Genomic DNA, 15,645 nt, shown 5'->3' with positions numbered 1-15,645 from the left:
ACCTGAAAATCACACAGACGCAAACAGTCATGTGTGTGGATCTGTGCCAGAGAAAAGTACGAATCTTTACTACATGAATTATATGCACAGATAAGAGCTGAAGCTACCAACAAGTTTTCAACACAAGAGAAATGAATCCCTAGGTCACAAAGGGACAGAAAACAAGTTTTCTTCTGGGTTCTGGCCATCTGCAAAAATGAAAATGTATTGGCAGAAAATCTGGATAACTAAAACCTGAACAATGACAGGAAGTCTCGGCTTCTATCCCAACCCTGAGACTGAATAAGTCCTCTTCCTACAGAGACAAAGTGGGAGTCCTCCCTTCCACCCCCCAAATCAGCCTGGATAGATCAGATAAAAGTTAGGAATCCTTGAGTAGAATTTATTTGACAATATGTAACCATTGGTTACATAAAACACACATTTAAAGTACATACAGCAACAAAGAGTCCTGTTTTATGCTTAGAAAGATGGGGTGTATTTCAATAGACTTGTATCTAGACACAGCAAGTTCTTTCAAGTTCCAATTTGTACACACCTTGTCAATAATATTAAAAATTAAAGAGTACTGTTAAAAATGTGGGGCCTTTTGCCTTTCTTGAGCAGTGGTGTGGTTTCTTACAAGAAAGTGTGGAAATAAACACTGGCAAAAATATCATATGATAGAAATATCATAAAGTTTGTTCAGTGGGTTCTCAAGTTTTCTTCAGTTGTTTCATTCTCTTTGAGGTCATCAGTTGTGTATATTTTTATCTCTGGTAAATTTATAATTAAATCTATGAAATTTGATAAAAATGAACAGAAACTACCAATTTTAGAGAATTGGGGCTGCAAAATGAGTTGTCACTTTGCCCTTTAGTCTTTCTCGGGGTTCTCGGGAATGTTGTCACAGACTTCAGAAGGCTGACAGCTCCTTCAGCTGACAACATCCCAGCATCCCAGCGTTCCTGCGAGAGTTCTCAAGAGCGCATGCTACAGGTTTTCAATCTAGGGATGCACTTTAGTACGTTTAAGTGACATTCAGCACCTCTTTTCCACTTTCCATGTCTCCCGATGCAGAGGACTGCCATGCTATGAGAGTAGGAAGGGACATTAACTATAATTTCCCCAGGCATGGGATGGCTGCAGCTCTGGCCAGGCATGAAAACACTGAACGGTTTTTTCCTCTTCCCCTTATCGGGTCCCATAGACATGGTCTTGCTTTCTCACCACTGGAATCCCAATGAAAGTGATAACAAAATCACAAATAAACATATTTAAATACGTATGAATGAATGGAATGAATGCATTTTTAAAATCAATATACCAGATACAGGAAGAGGCTACCTGGGAGTTTTAATATCTGAGGTTTATAAATGAAGTTAGGTTAAAATGTAATGGAATATGGGCTTTTAACATCAGAAAGCCACCTATTGCTCGGCGTCACACACAGATGGCATTAAGTGCTGTATGGAGATCTTGCTCTCTTCCTCTGCATGGAACTGAAAGATGGGACTCAAGAAAAAGCCTCTTGTTCCCAAACAGCTCTGGATGTGGCTGAAAGGAGGGCACTTAGTAATGAGGGAGGAAATGACGAGAAGGAAATAGTTTTGTGTCTGGGAGCCATGTGGAATTCCAAGATAAGGAAAACAGTTGCTAATTCGAGTAGAAAAGCAGGAAACACGATACACTTGCTTCCTTCTATGTAAACACAAGTATATGTGGGGTGTTGCGTGAAAATTAGTTTTCTCTTGCTGAGCCACAAAGGCATAGACTCAAACTGCTTTTTTGGACACGCTGGCTTCTTCTTTTTCTTGTGGACATTATGACCAATAACACAACGAGTTTAGGGAGCCCATGGCCAGAAAACTTTTGGGGTAAGCTACCTTTCCTTCACCACTTTTTATTTAAATTAAGATGCACAGATATTTTCTCCATATTTTATTACAATGTTGGAAATTTCTGGGGCAGTTTGCTTGCCATAAATGTCTAGTGACCATTTTCATAGATTTAGTTCAAGAAATATACTCATAAAAATGTTTTCAGAATAAGCTACAGGAATATTAAAGTAGGATCAGACATAGAAAGTTTGGTTGGTATTAACAAAACTTAATTAGAAATCAAGAGATGTTTTAAAGTGGACATTTAGAAAAAAATACAAAGTAGAAGTCCTTGTCAAATGGAATATAACACAGGGGGTTTTGTTGGAAAATTGTTTTATTTGTCTGAAGCTGATAGATTATATATATTTATTTCATGAAACCAAGGTGTTCTACAGAGGGTTTTGAAGTCTGTGTTTTTTCCATGTTACTCTTTTCAATTTTCAAAGTCAACTTAAGCAACAAACCTATGCTTGAACAATTGGGAATGGTGACAAAGATAAAATGTGAAATTATGAACCTAGATGATGCAGAAATAACTTAACACTATTACAGTGGAAGCCTGTCACAAAAGGAAGAGAAACAATACCTAAGCGTGTTCTGGCAGAGGCTAACCTCAGCTCAAGATTTTCTGTGCAGTGATGCTAACCCAGAGCAGGAAGATGCTGAGGTCAAAACCACCACCCACTCCCGGCCAGATTTACGGTACAGGAGCTGGGATGTGCAATAACATTGACATGTCTCTGTGGTTCGGAGAAATTTAAAAGTAAAGGGAATCATTTAAGTTAAATCCAGAAGTACCGTTAAAGGAACTCTGGAGTTGACTGAGGGCTGTATAATCCTATTATGTGCAAGACCAGTTTTTAATCATCTCAGAAAACTGTATCAAGCCACCTGCTGTGGTTGGAGCTAGGGCTTTGGAAACTATTGGTAAATAGTGAGCAGTGACAGCAACCTGGTCCTGACAGTCTGACTTGTTTAATTTGTTATCACAGGTATTGGCATGGAGGGAATTAACTGATTATTTTTATTAATTAAGGTGCTTGCTTCAAGCTTTAAGAGATTTACTGACACTATAGTAATGAAATCGCATAGTAAAATTACTGAAAAATAAGTTATTCCTACAAATTCTAGGTAGACATGAAGAGACAAGAAACCTTTGGATTCTGCATGGTCTAATGTGACAGTTGTAGAAATTATACTTACTGTCCTCATTTATATTAAGTGCTGAAAGCCAGCTAGAGGGTATCTAAGTAAATTCATTATTCCATAGAACATTCCAAGTGTAAAAATTAACACGGAAAAGCCAGTTCTGTCTTTACAAGCTGCTTGAGTTGATTCTACATTTATATAGGAAAAATAATTCATTGTTCATTGGTTAAGAGCACAGGTGATTTTCATTAAAGTAAATCTTACACCAATAAGATGTTTGTATGTGGTCCATTCCTTTTTCCTAGCATTTAGAGGTCTTACTAAGGAAATCTGTGCTTAACGGGGATTTCATGATTCCTATGTCAAAGATAGGTATTAATGCTCCCTTCTCTTGGCACGGAGATACGGTGGAGGATAAATGAGAATGGGGAAAACCAAGAGGCTGTTGTAGTCTTAAATCCTTTTAAACCAAAGCAAAAGTGCTGAAACCAAAAATATGTTTGATGCTTTGGGTGAAAGAGGTGAAAGACTGCATTATTGCGTCTGGGGTCAAAATATAAAATGTCATTATAAATTTAGTGCATGAAATGTAAACATTTTGTGATATATAAATGCCAGTCTTTCTTATTTTCCCTTCTGCTTTGCATCTGAATTGGTATCTATTTTGATCACCGGTCCTCTTAAAATATTAATTTGAAAATCACGCACAGTGCGGTGGAATCCAGCTTCTGCCTCCAAAAGGACTCTTTTGTGTAGCCCTGTGAGTTAAGAGAATAAGTAAAAATGTCATGGACTCAACAACTCACAAAGGAGCCATAGGAACATCTTAAACTTAACGTATTGAAAAGCATAAAAACCCAAAATATAACTTTCTTGTTTACTTAAGGAATGAAAAAAGTAAGTCATGCTATTCCGCGGCAACACAACGATAGCTGGCATTTGTTCAGTGCTATCACTCAGTCAAAGCTACTGAAAGTCGTGCAAGCCCTAAAGCCCTTGATGTTAGCCACAAGCAAGAGTGGCCTGAGACTGGCAGTGCAGGTGACCCCACCTTGCATTCCACCTCTGCTCAGTTTAATGCCCATCCCTTCTCTGTAACCCGTCCCGTAAAGGCAGCTGGGAGCAGAGACCCTCAGATTCCACTGGGCTGACAATGGTGTGTAGCTCAAGAATTCTCTTGGTACTGGGGAGTCTACACATGACTTCTGTTTTTCTCTGCTGCCTTCTCACCGGGCCGTTGTTGCTGCTTCTCTATTCCCTTGGCCAGCACTCTGAAAACCCGAGGCAGTATATTGATGTATGGGCTTGTATTTACTCATCTAATCAATCCACCCCCAAAATATGATTTCTCCTTTAAAAGGATTGCATTCAGCAGAGAAAAGTGTAGAGCTCAATAAAAATCAATAAAAAATAATTTAAAAAGGATTGCATTCTGGGAGGTGATTAGGTGTTCCTACATAAACAAATAGAAGCCTATAAGTAAATCAATAAATAGTATCAATAACTTCTGTTTTGTCATATATTGTCGTTATAGTACACAAAATGACCAAGAATGAGAATATGCTATAGAAATTAAAACATGAAATGGTCCCTGAATCATTTTTAGAAAAAAAGTGGGATGTTACCTACACCTAGAAAACCAAGTAAGTTCCAAATAAAAAGATAATTCCAAGGATAACAGCCTGGTCATTCATTTCTGATGTGTTAACTCAGCCTTCTTCAGTTCATTCATAAACTCTGGAGCTTTGGCTGCATTTATTAGGAAACATATCAAGATGATACGGGAAAGACGTTGTCTGAGAATTGTGGGGGCTCTTGGGAGAGCTGTTATCGGCAAATGTGTGAAGTAAAAACACTAGGATATGTTTGCAAAGAAACAAACGGCGGACGGAGCACTCGTATGTGGAATTTCCTGGAACAAACTTGGCGATCAGAATGGAAGCAGACGTCTGTAAGAACCTGAATAGCAATGCAGAAGTTCGTGTTACTATGACAGCCCCTCTTGTTCAGGGGTGACTCTAAGGCTCCTCACCTCTGCCTTCTTTGGGTTTCTCTGTAAGGTTGGAAATAACTTGTGAGGTCTGAGGATGACGGCTGCTTCAGGTACAAGAGGGAGTGGACCAGGGGTCCTTGATCAAGGTCCTCTGCTGACATCTACTGACAAGTGTGCCTCCCTTCCCTGCCTTAAACTGCAAAGTCAGATTCTTGTGATCTGTGCACTTCTGGCTAAGAACAAGATTCTTCTTTCTTATCATACTCTCTGCTCGGTTGACTGACTCTCATCCTATTGCCTTCTGGTTTCTCTCAGTGCACAGAGCATCCTTCACAGTCTCCTACAACCCTGGAACTTCAGCAGCCTGACTCTTGTTCTCCCCTTCCAGCACCCAGTGTTCCTCATGGGGGCCTTTGAACCTCTCTACCTACATCACCCAGGAATCTAGGAGCGGGTACCAGCTACGGGGATTCCCTAAAGGATGGAGGGATGGAGGAATGGCCTCATTTCCCAGAGCCCTCATTGCTCATACACCGTAAAACTCTTGTCTTTCTCTCCCCAAACTTCTCTTTACATTGCTCATAGTGAAACATTCTCTTCCCTGCTATTGTTTCTGGCAAACACTAATATTTTTGAGTTCTTTAGACTTCTAGTGTTTTGAAGCTGAACAGAAAAAGAAACAAACCACAAATCTTGGTTATAAAGCACCTCGTTATTGCACTGCAGTGCTGGCTTTAAAAATGATGCTCTAGTCTCCATGTTTAATGGTTCACTTGACAGTGTAGGAGTAGAAAACCTACTCCCATGCATCCTTGCTTATCACTTTAACCCACGCTGTGGTATAGGAGGTTACAAGCTGATGTGTTGGGAATCCAGGACTGCTAAGTGGCAGCATCCTTAGTGAGGATTACTCAGTCTGTAAAAAATGTCATGCCTAAACCCATAGCAAATGAGGTGCCCTCGTCTGTAGAAAAGATGTGGTTTTTTAGGGGTCTAGCATGCAGATGAGATAATATATTCACAGGCTGTTGGGACGATGGTGGAGCAGGTGTGGGCAGTTCATGGGTCTCCATAATGTCCTCTCAAAACAGCAAGCAAACATTGTCCATTTCTCAAGCTCATTTCTTCAGCTGAATATAAAAAATTTCTTCAATGGTTATGCATCAAGACATATGAATAGCCTTGTAATTATTTCCATATGTCTGTTACTTAGAAACTTTGAAGAAGTGTTTACAAATGTAGGTTCTTAAGACAGATGTGTCTGGGTTCCAAAGGAGATTCAAGAAATCGCATCTCTCACCGGGCTCCATAGAACTGGGGTGATCATTGAACTGGAGCTTTCAAAGCTGTATGTACTTCTCAGTGCATCCCTTGTCTCCAGACTTCGGCATTGAAATCGTGACAGCTGTGTGTTTTATTAAAACTAAGCTGGATTTGGGTATCAACGTCATAAAAGCCTTGTAAAACAAGTCAAAAGTATTTATTAATTTTTTAAATATCTGGAAGACTACATAAAATTGAGTTGGATGGTTATTTATCATCTAAAATAGTCACCATTTGTGGCATTGCATATGAAATTTCTAGCTGGGAGTTTGAAAATAACACGTTCATTTAAAAATTATTTTAAGTGTGGTGTGTGTGTGTGTGTGTGTGTGTGTGTGTGTGTGTGTGTAGATAGGTACCTACATAAATAAAGTTGCCCCTGGAGGTCAGAGGTGTCAGATACCCCAGAGTTCGAGCTACAGGTGGTTGTGAGCCAGCCAATGTGGGTGTGTGGGTGCAGGAAAGCAAACTCAGGACCTCTTCAAGAACAGTGAATCACTAAGTCATCTCTCCAGTGCCACATTCAATTTTTTCTTTAAACATTAGAAAGCCACTCAGATTTTCTGAGTCTTTTTAGTTTTCTAAGAATTTGCCACTTGAATTATATTTTCAAATATACCTTGTATAAGTCATCTATATTAGTTGGCTTGTCTTCTCAACACTTTATTATGAAAATGTTCACTGGACAAAAAGGTTTGAAGAATTCTACAGTGAAGACTCGTCCATTCTGGATCTCCCTTATTTCACTTCCTATAATGCCTTTCAGATTCTTCTATATTGTTTTAAATTACAGAATTTCCTTTCTTTGTTCTTTTGAGGTTCAGTAACGCACTTCCATTATTATACACTATTCATTCCTATTCAGACTCTGCTAAATAACATAGACTAGTTTTGAGAATTGCATTGTTTGAAGTTTTTATCACACAAACAGTACAGACTGCACACACACACACACACACACACACACACACAAGCTAAGAAGTCTTTTTTTTTTTTTTTGGTTTTTCGAGACAGGGTTTCTCTGTAGCTTTTTTAGAGCCTGTCCTGGAACTAGCTCTTGTAGACCAGGCTGGCCTCGAACTCACAGAGATCCGCCTGCCTCTGCCTCCCGAATGCTGGGATTAAAGGCGTGTGCCACCACCGCCCGGCTGCTAAGAAGTCTTTTACAGTTCTCAGTGACATTGTCTTTTGAAACCATTGTCATAAAGGTGATCACAAGTCACCAAGCCATGATTATGTTACTCGGGACTCTGCAGGTTTCATTTCCTCAACTTATTCTCCTGGTCGTGGACATTCAGGTTGATTTCGTGTCCTGGGAATTGTGGTCAAGTACTATTAGACAAAACTACACCCAACCACACCCAAATTTCCCAAGCCTGTGTTTCTTTGTCCACCATGCTATTCAAAGTGTCAGTGCTAGTATTATTGCCTTTATTAATTCCCCTTTACCATTAAAGACATAAGGCAGCTTCCCTCTTTTCAAATCTGAGGACAGCTTGTCACGTATAGACATCTGGTTTTCTTATTTTTCAGGAGTAGGAACTGAACCATTTCCCGTATTGGGGAGGGAGATCAAACTGGGTGTAAGAAGTGGGCCAGGACGTAATTTTGGGATGAGGAGACCTCCACAAGAAGGTTGGGTAATACCTAAAGAGAAGGAAGAAAATAAAAGACAGAAAATAATAACCATGTAGATATCTACAAACATATTTTTGAAAGAACAAATTAGAACCAGGCATGAGCCCTTGATCAGAAGCATATTTGGTGATGAACAAGAGAGAGGAATCAGATGGTGAGCTCAAGCCATGGGGGCAGCAGCTCTCAGGTAGGAGTTTGCTTTTACTCTGGGCATGGGGGACGAGGAGGTTGGAACAAATGTGTAATGTGGCTGAACTTACTGCCTGACTGAAAAGAGAGAGCAGCTGGATACACATGGTTGATGCTGCCAAGGCGAGAAGCATAAAGCATGAAGCCCAGCTGGAAAAGCTGCAATCTCCTGCCGCCTGTGGTGGCACTGGAAGAGCAACAGCATAGACAGGGGAGGCTGAAACCCGTTCTGTTGTTGAGCCCAGGGGAATTTCTCAGATGTGATCAACATAGAAACATTTATCCATTACATCATCTGCTAATTGTGACCATTCTTGTTTCTGTGTGCTGGAGTCTATCACCCCAAAAGCCCTTTTGTTGTGACCTTCCTATCTCTGAAACCAACCTTATCTGCACTTTAGGAAATGGAGAACGGATGATCTATTTCAGGACGAGGTGAGCCTATGGGTCCCTCAACTGTAGGGCTTTGGATGTATTAACCAGCCTTCCATTTTATGATCAGCTATGAAAATCATGTTGGGATGCTGTAACAATTCAACAGTGGCCCACTAGATGGTGGCCTCTACCAAATATTCGCACCATTTACAGTGTTGAGGTTATGATTATGATTTCTGAGAATGACGGTTGAGCTGGAAGGCACAGTAGGGGAGGATGTTAGCAGCAGAATTTCTGAAACTTCTTTATAGTCAGAATTTTAGGTTTGGGGGAATTGCTAAAGTTAGGTTTGAATTATGTTATACAAAATTAAGACTAAATTTTTAGGTTCAATTATGCTTATTTGATTCTTTAAAAGAATATCTGACTCTATGAAATCTCTGAGAACACTGAACTTTGACGCCATGACTTCTTATTTTTGTGAGGAAGATTTCGGAACAACTATACTGAGGTCAGTAGGTTTGCCCTAAATTATCTAAGACTTCAAAAGCCATCTCAGAAAGAACTTAGTTTATGGTTAATGTAAATGTTTTGGACAGTTTTGATATGATCATATGTGATGATAACTGCAATAACAACAAAGACAGCTTTGCCTTGGGACACCCCTGTGGCAACAGGAGGCAAAGGGACATTGTAACATAGATAGTAGTGATTGTGCTTATGTATTTATTAGCATTTATTTGTTTTGGCTTGTTTCTGCATTCTAGATTTTTTATATGCTACAGCAAGAATCTGGAAAAAGGCTTGGCAATTATAAAATCTAGTTTCCCCCCACCTTTTAAAAAAAGAAATCAGTGAGATTAAATAAACCCACCAATAGTTATTCAATAGGGCTGGGTCTGCAATTGTGTGACCTTAACATCAATGAGCATTTGCTAATCAATAAACACTCAAAATAGAATTTTGTTTTTAAAAAAATCAGGTAATTAGCTCATGATTTGGGGCTGACAATTCAGCAAGGGATCAACAGGATCGTCTTTGGTTTGCTCCATGGTCAGATGAGGTTTGGTTTGCCAGCACTTGAATGACCTAGAGCTACTCGTTCCTTTGTCATATCAAGGATAGCAGGCTTTCAGTCAGAGCCATAGGGATAATACACAGGACAGCCCTGTGTCTTTCACTGACCACCACACTAGCTTGGCTTTCTTCCTATGTCCATCATAAAGAAGTCCCCAAACTAACCAGGGCAGAAGTGGAAAGTCTCTTGTCGTTTAGACCCAAACTTACAAAGTTTCAATTCCATTGCATCCCATTGGTCAAGTGAATCCCACTGAGAGCTCTTAGAGTAGGGGAATAGACTCTACCTGCTAACGGGACTGCAAACAAAGAACCCATGCCCATGACCCCAGTAGTAAAACCTTGAGATGCCTATTTCTAGTCTATAGCTCTTTGCCTACAGAATCCTTATATAGGCAATTTAATATACGCCTTGACTTTCAACTTAACATTAACTCATTTTTATATGACAAAGACAGTACTTAAAATAATTCTATAAAAATGAGTTCCCCAGACTCAGAAATTTATGCTCACACATAAGGAAAATTATACGTGAATGCACAGAAGATTGGAACGAGCCACAGGTTTTGAGACAGAAAGCAAACAGCACAGTTTGGGGTTGGCTCATGGAATGGTGGATAGAGGGGGTTCTGAGCAGTAAGCTGGAAGGAGCTTCAACAATATAGAGGTCTTTTATGTAGAGTAAAGGCTCAGCTTCTCCAATAAATTCATGAAGAATATGCTTTCGATTTCTAAGGGGCACCCAGGTAGCACCCCCATTGAGGGAAGGGGCTGATATGTACATATATGTATTTGCCTGCAGAAGAAATCAGAGTGAATCCAAGTTCTGAATTGCGGACACTAGTGTGCTGTGGGAAGTTTGTGGAGATTCAGAAGGTGGCGTTTCTTTGTCACAAAACAGACATGAGAGAAGAATGAGCTGGAACCAGAGGAAGAAGAAAGAGCCCAGGCATCTGTCCGGATAGGTCTTGTCATCGTGGAGTCAGAGATCCGAGAGTCTGGGTGTTTAGGAAAAATGACATAAATCAGTCAGCCCTCCAGATGGTTCTGCCCCTGAACTTCCTGCCTCTGACAGAGTGCAGGAAGTGAGGTGCCATCAAGCTTGCAGGTGGGAGAGATCAGTGTGACCGAGCAAAGCAGACAGGGGAAAGCATTATCATCATCGCTGTGAAGGCCTTCTTTCCCAACGGGAGCATTAGCTCTGATAGAAATTCCAAAGGAAATGAGCTGTGGACATTTGCAGTTCTGTAAGAAAAATCGCTAAGTTAAAGTCGAGCTTCAGTGAGACTTTAATTTCTAAAGATGATAAACACGAGCAAACTGTTTTTCATAGCTTTCTGTTTAAATAAGTGGAGTCCTGATCGTTCTCCATTTCCCTAATTCAAAGCATGTTAAAATTCAGAACCCATTCTGTGAATTACAGTTCATGGTCTGCCCTGTGTTTTTAAATGAATTGCCTTTGAAATTAGAGCTGCTGGTTTATTGACTATCCTTTGTTTCAGAGGACCTAATAATGTCCTTCACTGTATCCGTGGCGATTGGGCTTGCCATCGGAGGATTTCTCTGGGCGCTTTTCGTGTTCCTGTCTCGCAGAAGAAGAGCCAGCGCGCCCATCTCACAGTGGAGTCCCACCAGGCGACCCAGGTCTTCCTACAACCACGGCCTCAACAGAACTGGATTCTACCGCCACAGTGGCTGTGAGCGCCGAAGCAACCTCAGCCTGGCCAGTCTCACCTTCCAGAGACAAGCGTCTCTGGAGCTGGCCAACTCCTTCCCCAGGAAATCAAGCTTCAGGGCTTCAACTTTCCATCCCTTCCTGCAATGCCCACCGCTTCCGGTGGAAACAGAGAGTCAGCTGATGACCCTGCCTGCCTCCACCACCCCATCCGCCATCAGCACCCTGCACAGTCCGAGCAGGCCAGACTTCCGCTGGTCCAGCAACAGCCTGCGGATGGGCCTCTCCACACCGCCCCCGCCCGCCTATGAGTCCATCATTAAGGCATTTCCCGATTCCTGAGTCTGGACTTTAGTTGTTTTTAATTCTTTTTTTTTTTTTTTTATAATTTTTGTCTCTTTTAGAAAGGAAACTATATATAAGGTAAACAGAATTTTGAGGTCATGGCACTAATGATTGATTCTCTAAGTTGGTAGATTCGTGAAAGCTGAACATTACCCTGTAAGGCAAAGCTTCTTTTAAACACAGTTTTCTCACTGATGTCCCATAAAAGTAATTTTTTTTTCTCAAAAAGTTCTATATTTATGTACTGTGAATTGAGTGTGAGGCATCGAATTAAAGATACCGATTAAAGATTCTAACATACAAATCATACGTATTTGTATGTTTTTGGTTAAAAAGACTTTAGATGTTTGTTGTTTCGGGTTGCGGTCCCCCTTCACTTTCCCACGTGACCGCTGACAGACAAAAGTCACTAAATTAAGGAACTTTAATGTTACTCCCTGCGTTGTGAGTGAGTCAGTAGCATCCTAAGGATCGCAGAGATCTTGGACTCTCATGATGTGTGTACAAAATCCCATGATTCTACTCAGTTATGGATGAGAATCCCGCAAAAGAGCTAAGCCCCCCGGTGTCATAAGATGGTTCGGTTTTGACATTTCACTGCTTTTTTTCCCCAAGATAGACTCATTTTGTAGTTCCTAGTATAATTACCCACATCACTGAAGTAAAACCCCTGGACTTAATAACATGAGGATTTAACATGGCCGTTGTCGTGATTACCAAAGCAACAGCATCTCCAGTTCTTTTGTCCTAAGCACAAGTTTTTATTTTGCATCAAATTATGTTTTTCTTTCTTGGAATTGAATCTCGTGACTAAGAAAGCACTTTATCTATGGAAGTGTGGTGTGGGAAGCCCAGCCTGTGGGTCTCAGCCTGTGGGTCATGACCCCTTTGGGGGTCAAATGGCCCTTTTACAGTTACTGCCTAAGATCATCCAAAACCACAGATATTTACACTATAATTCATAACAGTAGCAAAATTGCAGTTATGAAATAGCAACAAAAGTAATTTTGTGGCTGGGGGGGGGTCACCACAGCATGAGGAACTGTATAAAAGGGTCACAGTGCTGTTAGGAAGCTTGAGGACAACTGCTCTAAGGGGAACTTCCCTCTTAACTCTATGGTCAAATAAAGATTGTTCTACAGAGAGATAGTCCACGTGGAAGCATGCTCTCTCTCTCTGAAAAGCAGTTCCTCCCGGTCATCTCAGTCCCCAGGTACCATGTCCCGGGTGATGCTATGTGAATTCCGTCTCCACCTCCACTAAAGTCTTTATAAGGTGACTAACGAAGGCCAAATGGTCATCGTATCAGATGACCACCCAAGGGCCACATCAAGAGGTAGAGGCTTCTTTAATGTGGGCACCAGAGACTTTCATTGCACCAAGGATAGAAACTCACTGGGAGATTATTCAGAATCTGATACATCAAATATTTAGCTTGTGCTGTTGTTTATTCTTCTGTAGATTTGGGTTTGTGTTGATACCCACTGGTCCCAGCTAGTGGTGTCTGATCATTCCTCAAGAATATAACTATTTGCATAAAAGATACCCTAAAGAATATCTTTGATTTTCATATAATTGGGACTATACATTGTTCCCCCAAAGAAATTATTCTTCAAATTATCTACCAAAATACCCTGTCATTAAATACGCAAGAGAAGATGGAAGGAAAAAAAGCACTCTAAACAACAAGCTATAAGGAAATCCGATGTATTGGCAGCTGACTTTTTTTACTAAGGAAAATGTAAAGGCCATGACATAGCCCTGGTAAGATTGTGCAAGAGCATCAGCTTAGCAACAAGGCTAATTTTAGGTTGCATGTCATCCTCAGTGTTTAACATGAGGATAAAAGAAGGCATGTTTTTTATCAATGATTTAAACTAAGAATGAAAACGGTTCCCATCTCCCAAGGGAAGGAAATGAGAGCAGAAGTCCTCTGGTTCATTTGGCAGAACTCTTGCTAATTTAAGCCCCAGTTATAAAATGACCAATAGGAGTACTTTATAAATATTGTGAATTGTATGAAATGTGAAGTTAAAACCAAAGCTGAAAGTGGTTTTAGTTGTAATTGTTTTATTTGAAATGTTTTATCAATCATGAAATAAAACTGATAATCAATTTCAATTCACAGTTTATTTCTTGACTAATAAAACCACTTTCCATCAGGAAATAAAGAATTGGGCTGGAGAGATGGCTCAGAGGCTCAGAGGACTGGCTGTTCTTCCAGAGGTCATGAGTTCAATTCTCAGCAACCACATGATGGCTCATAACCAACTATAATGCATCCAGGTGCCGTCTTCTGGCCTGCTCTGCTGGCGTATATGCAGGCAGAAAACTGTATACATAATAAGTATGCAATTTTTTTAAAGTAAGTGTTGTAGTGGTATTTCATTTGCATTTTAATAAATAAAGACTGCCTGAAGATCTCAGAGTAAAACAGTCCCACTGGTCAGCCTTACAGACCAGATTATGGTAACACACACCTTTAATCCCAGTAGCCACAATGACATGCACCTTTAATCCCAGTAGCCACACTAGTTGCCAGAGAAACCAGGTGGTGCATGCCTTTAATCCCAGCCCCAGGGAAAACAGCTCTCAACACACAGTCTCATTCTGAGATTCCTGGAGGCAGGATCACCATTTCAGACTGAGGTCGAGGTGAGAGCCAGTGGCTGGCTGATTTGCTTTTCAGATCTTCAGGCAGTCTTTATTAATTAAAATACAGTTGAAATGCCACTACAAAAGGGTTGGTAAACATAAATGTAAAACAGAAAAATACATAACTTTTGAGACAGAGTCTCACTATTCACTAACTCATGTTAGCTTTGGCTGACATGGAACTTGCTATGTAGAACAGGCAAACCAGCAATTCCCAGGGATCTGCTTGCTTCTGCCTCCTATGTGCTGGGATTAAAGCCTGGCACTGCCATGCTTGCCTTAAAAAGATATAATGAAGAAATAACATGGAGTTTAAGAACTGTTGATTTCCCTTGGTATGGTGGCACACACCTGCAATTCCAGAACTCAGGAAGGTGAGGAAGGAGATTTCATCATGACTTTGAGTCTAGCCCAGATTATACAAGATCTAAAGATTAAAATCACAGTAACTGTTATTGAATAAAAACATCTGGTAAGTCACTGTAAATGAGTGCACCAAGTTCTTTTCCCCCAAAAAACATCTGGCAGAGACAAGGTGATAGATGATTCTAAAAACTAGTAGCAAGTATTTACAACGGAAGTTAATATTTTTCCTGAGAAGGCACCTGTGAGCACTCAAAACATATTAGCCACTTTTTTGTCTACTACTAATGTATAGTTATTTATTTATAAGAGCCCATATCAAATCACTATTAGCAAATGTATGAAAAAAAGAAGGGCCCTTTCCCTGTGTCTGGTGACCAGGTGTATCGGGGCTGCTCTTTTCTACGAGTCCTAATGAAATGTATGAAGAGCCTTGAATAGACTGTGTGCCTACAGTCCTAGTACTTGGAAAATAGAGGTAGAAGAAGCAGGGGCCCAAGGTTATTACCAGCTATATACAGGCTTAGCCTGTATATAGGAGATCCTGTCTCAAAAACTTAATAAAGCAGAATAAGATCCCTATATGGACCTCAGCACGCCTTAAGACGCACAAAATTTTCTGTAAGGGAAGTTCCAGCTTATTTTTAAGCAGACCAGTCATGATATAATAGCCATGTACAACGGAACCAGAACAGTGTATAATGTGGTGAGCAACTGATTATTGAGTTGTCCTTTGAGGCAAGCAATGGCTAAGAGGAAGGGAGAAAGGAGGAGAATTTCCACCGTGGGTGACATGGAAGGGGGAAAGGGACTGAAAAGGAGGGGCCATGGCATAGAGAGACTACGGTGTCCTTTGAACCAACCCCTATTCCTGAAGGTGACATATGCCATTTTATGACTCTATAACTTGAAAAAACTTGATCCCCAGCTTGTTAAAATGACAGCAAATGAGAAGTACATTCTCGGGGTGTGCCCTGGTTTAGGTCCTCTCTGAGTTAGGC

The 15,645-nt window shown here is 40.6% G+C and overlaps 1 protein-coding gene across 1 annotated transcript; it reads left to right on the top strand.

Annotated features, from left to right (window-relative positions):
* Positions 1-1,697: 1,697 nt before the first annotated feature.
* Positions 1,698-13,747, top strand: Myct1 (MYC target 1). Its single transcript, XM_038340770.1, has 2 exons — positions 1,698-1,856; positions 11,109-13,747. The coding sequence occupies exons 1-2, from the start codon at positions 1,805-1,807 to the stop codon at positions 11,621-11,623; spliced, it is 567 nt and encodes a 188-aa protein (XP_038196698.1). The 5' UTR covers positions 1,698-1,804; the 3' UTR covers positions 11,624-13,747.
* Positions 13,748-15,645: the final 1,898 nt, after the last annotated feature.

Source organism: Arvicola amphibius, chromosome 8 (assembly GCF_903992535.2).
Source record: "Arvicola amphibius chromosome 8, mArvAmp1.2, whole genome shotgun sequence".
NCBI lineage: Eukaryota > Metazoa > Chordata > Mammalia > Rodentia > Cricetidae > Arvicola > Arvicola amphibius.
The sequence above is the reverse complement of the archived record's forward strand: the minus strand, read 5'-3'. Positions and strand labels throughout refer to the sequence as shown.

What these genes read in the sequence shown, in the direction of transcription:
- Myct1 (XM_038340770.1), top strand. Translation starts at nt 1,805, where the DNA reads ATGACCAATAACACAACGAGTTTAGGGAGCCCATGGCCAGAAAACTTT. An exon ending in ATGGCCAGAAAACTTTTGGG is followed by an intron (nt 1,857 to 11,108) that starts GTAAGCTACCTT and finishes CCTTTGTTTCAG; the next exon opens with AGGACCTAATAATGTCCTTC.